This window comes from Cynara cardunculus, assembly GCF_001531365.2.
Source record: "Cynara cardunculus var. scolymus isolate 2C chromosome LG 7, CcrdV1, whole genome shotgun sequence".
Lineage (NCBI taxonomy): Eukaryota > Viridiplantae > Streptophyta > Magnoliopsida > Asterales > Asteraceae > Cynara > Cynara cardunculus.
Genome location: NC_037534.1, coordinates 10,914,956 through 10,931,080, shown reverse-complemented (window position 1 = coordinate 10,931,080; position 16,125 = coordinate 10,914,956). Strand labels below are relative to the sequence as shown.

Here is a 16,125-nt window from a genome sequence, read left to right as displayed (position 1 = left end):
CCCTCTCTCTCCTGTTTCTTTCCTCAAACCGAACACCCCCAATCCTTCCCCACCCCGAACCTATACCCCAAACTGACCCCTTTAACCCTTCACCCTCCCTCACACTGACCCTCCCACTTTAAACCGCCCTCTCCAATCGGCCTCCCCTCCCCAACCCGAACCCTTCCCCCTTAACTCTAACACCGACCCTTCCTATTTAAAACCCACATCCCTCTTTCACTTTCTCTTTCTCTTTCTCATATCTCTCTTTTTTCTCTCTTCTCTCCCAAAGACACCCTTCGGTCTCTCTCATTTCTCTCCCTGCCCGCGTCGCGTCTCCACTGCCAATGTACCACCTGTGTGCCGCCACCTCAAACGCGTTGAACCAGCCTGCTAACACCAACCCTCCTCGCGCCGCGTCTCGACCAGCGGCCATCCCATTCGGCATGTCATGCACCGTCCTTGCGTGTTGCCTGCACGTTCCGCAGCCCTTGCCACCTGTCTGGTGTGCCGGCTTGCGCACACGCCTCCTCGCACCTGCTGCTGCGCCGCGTCCCCAGCCGCGTCGAACCGCACCGACCGGCCTGTTGTGTCGTCGTCATGTCCCACCCGTTCGGCCTGTCCATAGGCCATCCACGCCGGCCCGCCCGTTTCTCTTTCTACCCCCTTCGGTTTTATCCCCTTCTCCTCGACCAATTTCTTTTTCAAATCCCTATCCTTTAACTCTCCTCTTTACTCACCGAAGAACCAAAACTCCCACACCCCTATTCTTTCACACCGATCCCTTTTGTCTTGTTAGTCACTTTTCAGTTGACTTTTTAGGATTCTCAGGTTAAACCTTTTCACCCACTATATATTTTTCTCCACCCTTCTTCCTTTTACACATCTTCAACCTCTCCTCTCCTCTTTCTTATATTGTGTTTCCAAGTTCACCAACCATGGCTTCCAAAGGTGGAACTCACTCCAAAGCTCCCAAGATAGTGAAATTCGTTTCCCTCGTGTTGATAATGTTACATTTTCTCTTTGCAACTTTGTGGCATTGTTGGATCACACTAACAAGTATCAGGATTTTTACATCCTCACCGAATTTTTACGTAAGTGCCTCTCTTCAAAGCTTGTACCTATTCTCCCAAGATGAGCAAACAAGAAAATTACATAAATGCCCTTTTCCACTTAGTTCACATATGTTTGTGAAATTGTAAATTTAAAAAATTAAATTTTTAATATGATAAATCACAACCGTTTATTGTAAGAATCTATGGCCAAGATTGGTTAACAAAGTTAACACAATAAACTTGGTTAATATTTGAACCATCCACTAAAATAAGTATCTACATTTTCGTATTAATTTGTCCCAAAATAAGTATCTACATTTTCGTATTAATTTGTCCCAAAATAAGTATCTACAAAAACTTATCTCCCTACTAAGTGTAATTTTTTTATTCAATTACTTAAAAATATAACAATTACACAAACCTAACCCTCTGGCAAAATACAACAAGATTGTCTAACACTATAAACATTGAGTTTAGTACAACCATAACTTCATCAGGGTAAAAGAACTTTGTACAACATTTCTGGAGATAGACTCCATATTGAAAATTGAAATGAAGATGATGACTTTGAGAAATGATTTGTGCTCTATAAGAACATAATAAGATAGTAGAATTGAACGCAACAAAACGAGTATAAAAAGGCTACGATTGGCCATGGGAGAAGGATCTTGTTGCCAGTGAAAACAAGACTCCATCCACAAATCATGAGACGATCCATCATGGTTTATTACGAACATAAAAAGAACCTTTTGTTTACTTGATTCTATAAATCTATCATGCACGAAAGAAAATATCAATTTTTTGAAGCTCAATCGAGTAACGACAAAAGTCGTATGGCATTCCACAAAATAAAGAATGTTGTGTATATATCAATTGGTATGCAATCTTGCATACATAGCCAAAGTAATACATCATGTAGAGTATATGCATCAAGAAGCATTGGTTCTTTCTACCCATCATGTACATGTAATCCATATACAAACAAAAATATGGTGTTAATTCTTTCTACTATCGGTTTTCAATCTTCGGCCCCCTTCTAAGTCTTTTGAAACGCAAAGCAACTCCTGCATCATCTTCGATCATGTTATCGCTCCCTTTACCTACACGCACATAAACTAGTCAATTCAACTGCTTTTTGTTTTTTCCAAGTCGTTTGCCGAAGAAAACAAACCATAAATGCATGATTACCTTGAGTTTGAAGTTGAGGTTGCACTTTCTTTTGTTCCACCAAGTTATTGCAATCAATATATCCGGATCGTTGTGAAGATATTGTAATAACTCCACGTTCTAGCTTTTGCTCTGGCATCTCACATTTCCCATTGATGGGCTTCATGTAGCAAAACCTTTTCAAATTTTCAAGCCAAAAAAGAGGTAACAATGAAGCATATGAGAGCATTGCAAGTAGCAGAAAATGCAACTTCCACACCACTCTCTACAACAAAATCGGGTTTTATAGGACACCAACAATGTTAAAGTGTCCTGATGGACCATGTTTCGTAAGACTTTCGTTTATGGGACAAAAGAATAAACCATCGTATATAAAATTATTGTAATAAGTTTATAAGACGCTTTTGGGATTATTAAAAGAGTTGTCCTATAAACCTAGTTAAAACTCCCAAAAGCTTCATATAAACTTATTGCAACACTTTTAGACAGAACGTTTTATCGTTTAGTCATATAAACTTAAGTCGTATAAAGCATTCTATTGGGACATTTACACATTTTTGGCATCCTATAAACCCAATTATGGGCCATTTTCGAATAAGAGTAAGGGGGTGTTTGGTAAGAAGTATTAATGGTAATGAAAATAAAAGAAACTACTTGGTTTTGTATAATATAACGGGTCATTCCCCCAGAAGACCAAATTTTCAATTCCAGGTTAAACTAGGGGGATTGAAAATTCATTCCCATTTTAATTTCCTGTCATTTTCATTTTCATTCATTTGCCTGAACCAAACATCCCCAAAGTGATTTATAATCTTGCTGAAAAGTAAAAATGAATATGTCCAAATCAATATTAGTTCTCAAAAATAAAAAATCACTAAACGGGAAACTTCCGCCAAAAAGGAAAATCAGAGAAACAAAAACAAACATCCGTTAAGGGTGTACTGAATTCGTACTATTTCAACTTCTTTAAAAATTTGTCTTTTTATCACTTGAGCTTACAAATTTTTTATCTGCATCCATATATGATTTCTTTATATGACAATTCACAAGCAAAATTTGTTACAAAATCAAATGATTCTTCATAATACTTGAGTCATTCAACTTTTTCTTTGTATCGGTTTGTGATTTCTCTTCAAAATAATTCACTTGGTGAGCTTAAAAATCTCTACACGAGCTCAAGAAGTGGTCTTAAATGTAGACACTCCCTAACCCAAGTGCTTTTGACTCTATTTCGGCCATAGTGGATCAACTTAGGACCAAGAATCTTATCTGCTAAGAGAGAATGTAATGATTGAGAGTTTTATCCCGTAAGTAAGGATGGTGACTCTACCCTATAGGCGCTACCGGGTGCTAAACATTACCATCAATCCATTTTGATGGCCCAGAATGTTACCCAATAAGGCAAGTGAGGAAGCGTTTGGTAAATGGCCCCTTGGTGAGTACATTTACTTCACTAGCTCAATGGTAGTCTCTTCTACAAGATAGTTTGGTTATATGTGTAGTTCCATTCTTTCTAATAGAGATGGCCAAACAAATGCACGAAAAGCATTATTTGTTTCTTTGTCCCTTGTGCAGTTATTTTAGCAATTTATGTTCATTTTAGTTTGCTTATTGCTGTATACATATTAGTCCTTGAGTCTACTTTAGGGAGAGTTGTCCAAGATCTATGAACTATTTAACTTATTAAAGTCATCTTTATCAGATTTTGCATTCATAAAATTTATTTCCTGACACCATCAAACTTGTTCCGTCACAAAACCACACAACATAAATTTATATATCTACATAATATATATATAAAGATTGAATATGAATACCATTCTTGAGGAAGTTGTTTGCTATCGAAATCAGGGTCCAGCATCCTCCATTTTCTACACTTGTCGCATTGCACCCATTCATGATCCGGTTTATGCCGAGAACCACCTTTTGTCTGGGCACCAAAGTAACAAATAAAAGTAATCAGCCACAGCTAAATAATCGATTTATTGCAAAATGAAGAAAATACCAATCAGGCGTAGTAGAAGAACCAATGTCTCAAAACCCAGGCCACTCATTGTGTCAAAAAATTCAACGGTTGGACATATCATCGGGTCAACCTTGGGCATATCACTATTTACCCACTACGTCAAATTTGTGTAGGATTAAAGCTATTGCACACAATAATAACGATGTAAATGTTCTATTAACTTTTGAAACGTCACGATTTGAAAAGTCCTACCTCATTATAAATAGATAAAGAAAAGTTATATAAGTTCAAACTCTAATATAACAAACATGACAATCATTTGACCTTCATATGTAGAACAGAAAAAAGGAAGGAAACAATTAACTTACAAAGACTAGAACAAATTTTATTACTCCCTCCGTCCCAAATTGTCCATATTTCTATTCCAGTTTGTCCCAAAATAGTATAATTGTCCCCTTTCTACCTTAATAACTATGAGATGAAAAAAGTTTCTCTCTCTATTATTAGAAGGGTAAAAATTGTCATTTAGTTGATTTAAAATTTTAACAATTATACATTCCTAAAACTCTCTGCATTTTTAATTGTGGACATTAATTATTGGATGGAGGAGGGAGTACTACTAGTTTAACCAAGGCAACTAGATAAACCTAGACATACCACATGAACTTTGTCAAAATTGGTATCCAAGTACTCATCCGCCTTTTTACTAAGCCAATCTTCAAGTAGAGCATAAGGTTCACAATCCACGAATCCTTGTTTGTTGTTATGCACCCAAACACGGCCACTAGCATCATCCTGCACAATAACCAAACCAACAAAAATCTTTTCATAAGCAAAGTAAAAGAAAACGGTCCCATGGTCATCATGGGGAAGGTAAATCAGCACATGCATCTCATTAGCTATAGTTTCTGTGTATTGAAATTTAAAAAGTTATATACACAGAGGATTATAAATCAAAATTGGAAATTTAATGCATAAAACATACCATCACATTGGTGACATCTATTACTCCAACAATGCCATGACTCTTTTCTCCATTATAAATCATGCTCCCAACTCTTTTGTAAGCCTGTACGAGCAATTTAAAATTTGAAGTAACAAGTCTGGGGCTCAAACGAGAAATGGCTACACTTGTTAACATAACCCGAAAGCTTCACTAAAAGCTTTGGAAAAAACTTGGGTTTCTTCATAACCCCAAAGTTTTTTGTTTGAGAGGGTTTTCTCATCAAGTCCTGAATGGATAAAGTTTTTGTTTGGAAAAAACTTGGCTTTCTGCATAAAGCTCCCCCCTGAAAGCTTACTGAATAAGCCACTTTCTATAGCATTAAGCGACTACCAAACAATCATGTATAGCTGATTGAATAAGTTGTGTCTCATTAAGCTCATTAAGCTGCTAACAAACAGCAAAAAGGTGGAAAAGCCCCTGGTATTATTGAAACGTTACCTGAAGTAGCTTTTCAAAAAACTAGCTTATAAGCTAGCATATGGCTGCCTAATCAAACGGGTCTTTTCCAATAAGCTCAAAAAATAAGCTACCTTATGGTAGCCAAACATGGCAAGAAAAAATAGCTGCAAGTGATAACTAACATGAAAAACCACACAATATCAAGAATCACCTCGATCAACCGCCCATGCCAATATAAAAAAATTCCACAATTTCCTTGCTCCAAGTCCAACTGAGAGTGTCCAAGGATGAGTTGTACTGGTTTTCCCAAAACAAAACCATTTTCTATGCTGGTCTTGTGTAGAAATCTTGCTAAAGGCCGACTTTTAACCTGTTGCAAGTTTCAACTTCTAAAGTGATTCCCATTGGTGCATTAAAAAGAAGCAAAAGTAAGTTTAGAATGTATTTTATTGATATTACCAATGACCCTTGAACATAGATCTTCATTCGGGGATCTAAGAAGATGACTTCCAAATAGGATCTGAGCGAATAGTCTAATGGAACCTAAAAACAATAAAAGCAGATTACACTGACTTCCATATTTCACAAAGAATCTTCATCCAAACAAAGAATATTTCATAATGATTCAAACCTGTTGAGTCATCTGGCCGAGGCGGGATCTGACCCTACGTGAACAAATAAATATGTCACCTTGATGGAATGAACTACCACCACTCATCCCGTTGACCCATTCCAAAGAATACTTTGATCCCCATTCGTCCAAATTCCATATGTATATCTGAGTTCCTGTACCTTTTCTCTGAAACAAGCCTGCTTTTTCACCAATGAAATATTTATTGAATGGTGAAAATTCCATTACGGCTTTCAAGTTGCGCTTTGCTAAAGCTTCAGCCTGGACTTTTGTATCAAGCTCCATAAATTGCCCTTTCCGAGAATACGTTACAATTGGGATCTCTATATTCTGTGGCAAGACGATGAGTAAAGAAAGGTGAGACATGAAAATAATAGATGGTTTTTGAGGGTGCTTATGGTACCCAGGACTGGAGGTGAGAGTGAGGTAGGCTGATGGGTTATAGTTTGATGTGGGTAGTTTAGTAATTTACCAATCTTGTCCTGTCTCCCTGATTTTTGTTCCAACTATTTTCGTTGGACAAAAAATTGCATTTTTGTCTCTCAGCCTATGTTGCACCAAACGTGGGACAACAAGTATTTGTTATGTCCTGTATACCATACACACCCTCAAAGAACAGAAAAATCATGATGGTTATTGCAGACATCGTTGTCTTCATTTAGCGATTGCGAAAGAAAAGCAATTGATCTGGAGTTTGTAGTCTGGGTAAGAACCAACGTATCCCTGCCGAGTCTCATTGCTCCAGTCTGGGAATGGCATTTAACATCGCAAATTAAAAAGAGGAATAAATGTCAAAGCCACATAATAGACATAAAAAATCAAGCATTGAATTTAAAAGAAAAAAGATTTATGATTTCTCCCAATCTTGGACATGTTATTTGATAATCTCATTGCATCAAATATATATAGGAAGGTTTAGGGGAAAACTTCAAAAAAATGAAAAACTGAGAAACACTCTAGTAATCATTCATCTGGACAGTATGCATATGTGCATATAAGTAATTGAAGTTGCTTCTTGGTTTTTATGCACGTGCGCATGTTATGCACATGTGTATACTAAACAAATTGCTTATAGATTACGTGTGTGCACATGTGCAAACCATCTAGATGAACAGTAACCGTTACCAGGATGTTCCTCGATTTTTTATTTTTCTGCGGTTTTCCCCCAGAACCTAACCATATATATATACTAGAAGGATACTCGCATAATATAGCAAGATATATCTCAATTTTAATGTTTCGTTTTATTATTTATCTATGTCGATATAATACGGTTTTTAGTGGTTTACTTTTTAATAAAATATAAATTTAAATATATCATAAAAATTTGGAAAAAAAAATATATCGATATTAGTATCAAATTTACTATTTAATGTTATGGGTTTTTTGTGTAATTTCTTTAATTCAATATTTTATTTAGATTTAATAACAAAGTAATTTATTTATCGTTTAATAATATAATTTTTATAAAGATAATAATCAAGTATTTTGTTATAACTGATGATTATCCTAATTATATTTTTGATTTTTTATATTCAAAATGAGATGTCTATCATGTATTTGATTATGTTTATCTATAGTTAGTGACACAAATTAAAAAATAAAGCTTTAATAAGTTGTACTTACGCACAAATTTACTTGTGATCTTGAATTTCAAGTAATATGCATCAATAAACAGTACTTTATGCATAAAAAATTGTTTTTAAGAGTTTTTTTCAAATGTTTTATAATATAGTATAGATATAGATATATATATATATATATACATATATGTATGTATGTATGTATAGAGAGAGGGGCCTTCTTTTGAAAACCCATTAAAATGTACTCGGTTCACAATGTGAACCTTTTTGGCGTGTTTTTAAAACAAAAATTACATGTAAATAAGTTTCCCATTGTGAACTAAATACATATCAAGCAAACACATTGTGAAACAAATATATGTTGATCAATACATTAAATACTATACTTTGATGGAAAAAAAATCATGTGAAACATAACCTTAAGGTAGAAGTTTCTAACGGATCTCACAAATTTTGGATTTCTCAAATAATTAAGTATATATATATATATATATATATATATATATATATATATATGCAAACCAAATTGATGGTGGTTTTTCCAAACAAGGAACATACCTTAAATCCAACACCATATCTCCCAATATAATTTGAATCGCTTGTATCAGGTTGTTTGCGCCCAAAAGATACCATTTTCATGATCTCCTGATGGCTCATCCCATGACCATCATCTACAACTGCCAGCATTGGAATTTCCTTGCCAGCAATTCTCGAATATATCATGTCAATAGAAATATCCAACCTGATGAACACACCCAATTGTTATAAAACATCAAAATAAGAATAATATATACATATATAAACGAAACTATGATATTCATGAAATGGACCACAGAAGGCCTACTTTGTTGCTTTGGCATCTCTAGAATTGTCCACTAATTCAGCAACAGCACCAAAAATCCAGTCGGAATGGGTTTGACCAAGGGTTTTCAAATAACTAGGATGGGCACACATGTAATTCTTCGCTGGACCAGTTTGCATCGTTGCACTACATACCGATCTGCTACAAGTTTCAACTTTCGACTGAGGAGCTTGGTTATCTCCAATCATCTCCTCAGAGTTGCAATCAGGAGGGTTTCGGTTGTCATATTTAGAACCTCTTTTAGAATGTTCTAATTGAAATCCATCACTTTCACTTCTAATCTCTGTAAAGAAACAAAGAGAAAAAAATATATGAATTTTGTCCTCTTCTAAGTTTTCGCATGAAGATCAATGATGAAATTCAAAAGAATAAAATGCTCGCTTTTCTATAAATTTCTGTTTGGCCCAATTTTGGTCATATGCCGGCTATTTTTTATATAAAAAGGGGAATCATCTGTTTTGAAAAAATGATGTAACTGACTTGTTAATCACATCACTTGGAGATCATCTCATCCAACTGTCAGATCTATTCCTACCTGCTCAACCTTTTTGTCATTCTCATCTGAACCTCCCTGTATATGTGTGTGTGTGTATATAGAGATGTAGAAAACACACAATGAGGACAGGACTAACCGGATGTGACATGATTTTGGCATTTGGTGACAGTATACATCACCACAGCATGACTAAATTCTCCGTCCGAACAAGGAGGAAGAATGTAAAACTGAAAATTCTCAGTTTCTGCAAGAGCAACCTTCAAAAGCATTATCAATCAGTTACAACATGACAAAAGAAATAAAATGTAAATATGTGGAAAAAAATTGTGGGTGTGCTACAGATCAGCAAACAGCAGGTTTACATGTAAGCCGATAACATTCAGAAAACATAATGATAAATGCACAAAAAACAGAAGAACTCCTCACCTTTTCATATTGTTTCAGGAATTGCAAGAATTTCCGCCACTCTTCTTTTTGCCGCCTATCCACGTAAACCGGGCGTATATGAAAGCAACGTAATCTAGATGGAAGATAATCTTTCTTTATGAATTTAGTGATATCCCAAGTCTCAGGGCTGCAATACATTCAGCAATCACAAAGCAACAAAAAGATAAGTAGTCTTTGAATGGTAAAAACAACCTTTTCGGTTTATTATTTAGAGGACAGATGAAACTCTGATGCAGTAAAATCTGTACTCATAGAGGATGCAGAATGCAAGTTATTTGTGAAGAAATATTATTCTAGAAGACTCCATTATGTCAAAACAAGAAAAGATACATTGACGAGATAAAGCATACATTGCAATCGATGATTTTGAGCATTTGACTTTACAAATGCTTTTATCATCCTTCACTAGCGTAACATTACATTGAGAATCGTCTACACCTTCTGCAGAAAATGAACAACTAGTTAGGAAAAAGACGATCAATAGCAATAGTATAGCAAAGAGTATGCTCACTCTTAGGTTGTGGCTTGTCTGAATTGCAGCACGAATCTGCCATCAAGGAAACTGCAAACATGGTATATTAAAAGGAAAGTTATTTGAGAATAACATGATGAAGTATTATAAGAATATGCAAATATAAACACAAAAAAATATATCAAGTCAACCAAAAGAAATCTCAACACATATAAACTATTTATCCCTTCATGATAATCTACATTCACAGTGCCACATAAAAACCACTTGTAAAACCTGAGGATGAGTTTTCACCATGAGCTAATTGTGGGTGGTGTGAGAGTTATTTTCTTCTACTATTCATCATTACTAAAAGTAAAGGCTGTCAAGTATCAACTTACTGCAAATGGCTAGGCCGTGACATCTTGTACAATGTATTTTCACTAATGAACTTGGAACGAGATTAAGTTCAAAACTGCAAATATAGACTCATATTGTAGAAGAGAGAGGCACTGGTGGTGGGTGGACGACAATGGTCATAGAGGACATGAAGATGGTGGATTATGGTGGTGTTGGCGGTTGACAACGGTGGAGGAGGTAGTTGTGGCTGATGTAGTGAAGATAGTGGTGGTGGTGGTGGTTATGGTGGAGGTGAGGTGGCAATGGACGGTGGTGGTCGATGGTTGGTGGTGGTTGTGGAGGTCGTGGATGAGGTTGTTGCAGTAAAGGAGAAGTTGAAGGTGGCCAACGGTCGTAGTGGTGGTGGCAATGGATGGTAGTGGTCGGAGGCCGATGGTGGTTGTTGAAGTCATGGAGGAGGTTGTTGCGGTATAGGAGTTGGAGGTGGCCAACAGTGGTAGTGTTGGTGGTAATGGGTGGTGGTGGTCGGTGGCTGATGGTGGTTGTAAAGGTGGCAATGGACGGTGGTAGTCGGTGGTTGTAGAGGTGGTGAAGAAGGTTGTTGTAGTAGAGGGGGAGTTGGAGGTGGCGAACGGCGGTAGTGGTGGTGGCAATGGATGGTGGTGGTCAGTAGTCGACTATGGTAGAGGTGGCGATGGAAGATGGTGGACAGTGGTTGTGGAGGCAGTGGAGGATGTTGTAGTGGAAGAGGAGGTGGAAGTGGAGGTGGCCGCCGTCAAACTAGCGGTGATGACCATTAAAACAAATACAATATTAAGGTTATATATCAAACTAGGGTACATTAGTAATATTTTAGTTTTTGTCTAATTCTTGTCCCATCTTGTTCCACCTACTTTGGTGGAACAAGAAAAAGCTTCTTTTGTCCCATGTTGTCCCACCTTGTCTCAGTTCTTGTCCAGGTCCGATGTCACGCCAAACGTGGGACAGTGAGTTCTTGTTTTGTCCCATGTTGCGCCAAACATGGGAAAGTGAATTATGTCCCGTCTTGTCCCATCCCGTCCCATGTACCAAACGCAGCCTAATAGCTGAGAAAAACATTACAGTTTTCAAGCATGATCGTGCCAAGCCACTCGTTACCGGGCAAGGAAATCAATCTTAGAAAACAAATAATTAATTTCAAAACTTGCAAAAGATAGAAACTAAATGCATCACCATGACCACAATGAAACCCTTGTTGCATTGAAACACAAACCAAGGATACCAAAAAGGCAAGAGAATATAAGGGGCCGTTTACCAATTGGGTAAGCACTTATGTAACAGCCCAATCCTAAATGGGTGTCATTACTTTCTTTTGATACTAATTTAGTCTTGTATGCAAACTAAATATAATTTTATTTCTTCCATGTCTTGCTATTACATCAAGGTTGAAACATCAGCGAAAACAAAACTCAATAACTTATAATACAACAAGATTTGCTATTGATTCTTCTTCATGCTATTCCTCTTTACTCCTTCCCTAAGATACATAATAAGTAAGCTTTAAGCTTTAGTGAGTAGTTATGGTTTCATGAATAAACAATTTTCATAATACTTGTCAATTTATGAATAATGATTCACTAAAACTCTTTATCATGCATAAAAATACCTTTTTTGAGATCTCTCACCTGCGACATGTAACTATATCAAACTTGCCTTGAGGTTTGCACATGTAAGTATGTCATACTTGCCTTGAGGTTTGCTAACCCCGGGTCAATAAAGGTTGCCCCATAATATCCGTTTGCAATACATCCCTTCATTCTATATCGTTGGCATAAACCTTTCATGCCTTATGTGTAAAACACATATAAAATGCATAGATCTTGGCTATATAAACGTATCCCGATTTCATGTAACGCATAAAATACATTTATATAGCATATATGTATCTCAGTAAATCTTATACTGTACTCACCTTGTTTTGCGCTTAGCTTTTCAATTGATTTCTGACTTCGAACTTGGTATTGTATTTAGAGTGTTTTCTTACTTCAGTATGGAAATAATGGTTTCATTTCAACCACTGTTTATAGGAGATTACAATGCATTAACTACTTGTTCTCCTTGCTCTCATGGTTGTACTCTTAGAGAGTTTAGCACCTCATGCTAAAGATAAAAGAATCATGACCACATCATGCTTACTAGACTTGCTTTGTCATCAATAATTTTGCCAACACATGCATCTATAGCCTTGACAACTCATAACTAGCTTGATTTGTCATGCTTACTAGACATACTTTGTCATCAATAATTTTGCCAACACATGCTTCTAGGCTTCTAGCCTTGACAACTCATAACTAGTTTGCTTTGTTATGCTTACTAGACTTTCTTAGTTTCTTTGTCAAGTATTTAGGTTTGATTTATCATGTTTTGCTTGTAAGCTACTTGCCATTTAAAATATGATGATTTAAAGATGCTAATGTTGCTATAGCCTTTTTAGTGCACTTAATTTGATCATAATAATTGCATTTAAGGCTTAAAACGCTGAAATCTAACAAATATAGAAACTAAGGTGTTACAGCTAAACGGGTACAAGTCATCACCCTCACCTTACCGGGTGACCAAGAATCTTACCCCGTGAGTGGGGGTGGTGGCATTTCCTGGTTAGCGCTCACCGGGTACGAGACATTTACCAACAATCTTACTACGGCATTTTGATAAACAAGATCCTTACTCAGTAAGGTAAGTGGGACGGTCACTCTTAACCGGTAAACGGTTTTGGAAAACGACTCACAAGTGTTAATATTTTACTTTTCGTACGTCAAACATGCAACTTTTCAACTTCAAATTTATATAAAATTATATGGAAATAATACTAGCAAGATCCTAGAGAATGAGTAGTGCTTGATAAGACTCTGACATAGAATATGTGGATAATGAAGAGTAAATTGAACAAACTAAAAGTAAACAATGTTAACGAACAAGATAACGGCCCAGACTTGAGAGAGAGGCTAACTCTCTTAAATATCGATCTACTTTCAAGCGGAAGACCAACTCTCCTAACAATGCTCACTCCTTCAATTTACTTTAGTAATGATGATAAGCATGCCAAAAACATTTTCTAACTCCACTATACACCAGTTAATTAAAATACCAAAACTACCCTCTACAAACTAATTTTGGTATTACATTACTCCCTTCCTACTAAAACACCTTGTCTACAAGGTGTTAAAAGTTACAAAATAACCTCCTTTTCGGGTCGGTTTATCCACGGTTTAACACCTTGTTAATAGTTATGTTTGACACTCCTCATCATGCTCCTTGCAAGCATTCCTTCCGATTAGGGCTCGCAATGGATAAGGTAAACGCGTTACCCATTATGTTTTGACCCATTGAATAAGGGTATGGGTAAAGAAAATGTTAATCACTTATCCTTTATCCATTTACCCGACATTTTAATGGATAAGATATCGATAAATGGTTTTTCGTTATCCGTTACCCATTACGATACATAGGCCTTCATTTGAGATCTATGCAAAACCTATTTACACAAATACCCCGACGATTTCCACTAGTTAAGACATAGAGTCCACTAAGCATATCTTGAGTTGTGAGATCTATGCAATTTGTGAGATCTATGAGATCCAATATAAACCACAAATCATATCAAATTAAGGGTTAAATTAGGAAATTAGTAATTTTGTTAATTTTGAATTAAAAATTTAAATTTGTGGGTATTTTACAAATTTTCTCTCTCCCATCATTAACAACATAATCTAAAAAATAAAAATAAATCTAACAAGTAACCTAACACATTGTAAACACCAAGTAGCCTAACAACTATCACCAAGTAACACATGGTGATCACCTTCTGAAAATCTTGTGAACACAAAAACATCAAAAAGAAAAACAAAAAACCAAAAAAAACTATAGATCCCTAAGCACCATGTGTAAGAACTTGGATACACATTTGAACAAAATCAAATAATTAAATTTGAACACCGGCCAAGCATCTCCGATGAACTCAAAACCACAAAACAAATAGTATATCACGATGTCAACCACTATCCAATTTATGTTTCCAATTAAACATTGTGATCACCTATTTTATTACTCATTGTGATCGCCTTGTAAACACAATGGGACACAACGCCAAGAACAAAAAACCAAATAAACAAAAACTAAAAATCACTAGAAACATTCAGTAAGAACTTAGATACACATTGTGAACAATTAACTAATGCTTTTATAGAGAAATTACCGATTCACTGTTTATTGGAGGAATAAGTTAAATGCACTTACGTGTTGTATTTTCTATTAGTAAATTACCCTTCTATATTTATTTAATAAATAGCATAATTATCTTAAATAAGTGGATCTCACAAATTATAGGGATCTCATTTGATTAAGCCCCTAAACATATATATAATTATGTAAAATTAAATATTAATATATATACACAGACATAATTATATTACATTAAATTTTAATATTTTATTATAATACTATCATATGTGTAGTATATTAATGTGTAATTAATTTACTTTTTATATTTATCGAGCAAAAGAGTTCATGATAACTAAATGAAAAACAAAGCGGGGTTGGAAATTAACTACGATGAGAAGTGTTGCCTTATAATTTGTATATGGTTTTTAAAACATTATACTATAATTATATTTTTAGTAATACTAAAAAATGTTTGCTAGAACAAATTAGATATGGAATAATTATTATATTTATGAACTTATATTCAATTTACATGTTTGAGATTTAACAATATTATTTCTAGTTCAAATGACATTTTATATAGCTACATATCCATTATCCGTTTTGTTACCCGCCATTTTGATAGGTAAGGTAGGATACAGGTAAAAGTTTTAATGAGATGGATAATTACAAGTTTCGTTACCCGTTATTTTAAATGGAGAGGGTAACATAATAATCCTTACCCTACCCGTTGCCAGCCCTACTTCCAGTTCCATGCGGAGATGTTTTCCTTGTCCCTCTGACCATATAGACTCTTCCCTAGTATTGGCCTTCATCTCTTTCCTCATAATGACGAGGCAAAATACTTGACACCACACTTAAAACATAACCCATTAATCATTTTCTCTACCACAACAGCCTCAATCATCTTTGTGTACACCGGTAATAATGATACATCTTGTCGCTCAGCAAATTGGCTTTGTGGCTATTCTGATGCTTGATTCAATAGCTTGCCCAAGAACCCTTTTGATGTGGTGTCGATTGATGAGAAAACACGCCAAGGCCTCTTTATATGATCATTCCACCACGTTTTTCTCCTCCGTCTATTGAGCTAATTTCCTCACACTCCATAAACCTTAAGGATCAAATTGCCTCAACTCCATTATGATGTTTGGCCTCGATCCTTTTACAAAGCTCCTTTCTTAAAGCCTTGTCGACCACCCCGCTCAACCCCGTGATGCAAATGTCTTTCAAAGCAAGCCAATACCTCCCCCACTAGACATAAACTCATAGAGTCGATCCTTTCGACCCCCGTCACAATCAAAAAGAGCCACTCACCTCATCATAACCACTCATCTGCATCTGCACCCTCACAAACCAGCATCCAAGCTTCTAAATGCACCCTCACACACCCGACCCATCATGCAATTCCCTTTCTTCCCTATTGCAGCCCTCAACAAATGTGGTCTTTGTAGCCATCCTTAAAATGGACTTCTCGTGGCCACATCAAAACTGCCCAATGTCAAACCCTCTCGTAAGGTTCA

General features: G+C 36.0%; 1 protein-coding gene across 2 annotated transcripts; it reads right to left on the bottom strand.

The window, feature by feature from the left end:
• Positions 1-1,903: 1,903 nt before the first annotated feature.
• LOC112515989 (MORC family CW-type zinc finger protein 2B-like) lies at positions 1,904-9,792 on the bottom strand. 2 transcript variants are annotated; one of them, XM_025122987.1, is made up of 13 exons: positions 9,571-9,792; positions 9,281-9,401; positions 8,631-8,931; positions 8,345-8,528; positions 6,848-6,949; positions 6,204-6,533; positions 6,032-6,115; positions 5,784-5,942; positions 5,153-5,236; positions 4,825-4,962; positions 4,019-4,131; positions 2,223-2,377; positions 1,904-2,134 (listed from the first exon to the last, which is right to left on the bottom strand). In XM_025122987.1, exons 1-13 carry the CDS (start codon positions 9,727-9,729, stop codon positions 2,043-2,045), a joined length of 2,022 nt encoding a protein of 673 aa, XP_024978755.1. In that variant the 5' UTR covers positions 9,730-9,792; the 3' UTR covers positions 1,904-2,042. The 2 variants fall into 2 exon arrangements, with proteins under 2 accessions (XP_024978755.1, XP_024978756.1); XM_025122988.1 differs by lacking the exon at positions 6,848-6,949 and having other exon boundaries at positions 2,051-2,377.
• Positions 9,793-16,125: the final 6,333 nt, after the last annotated feature.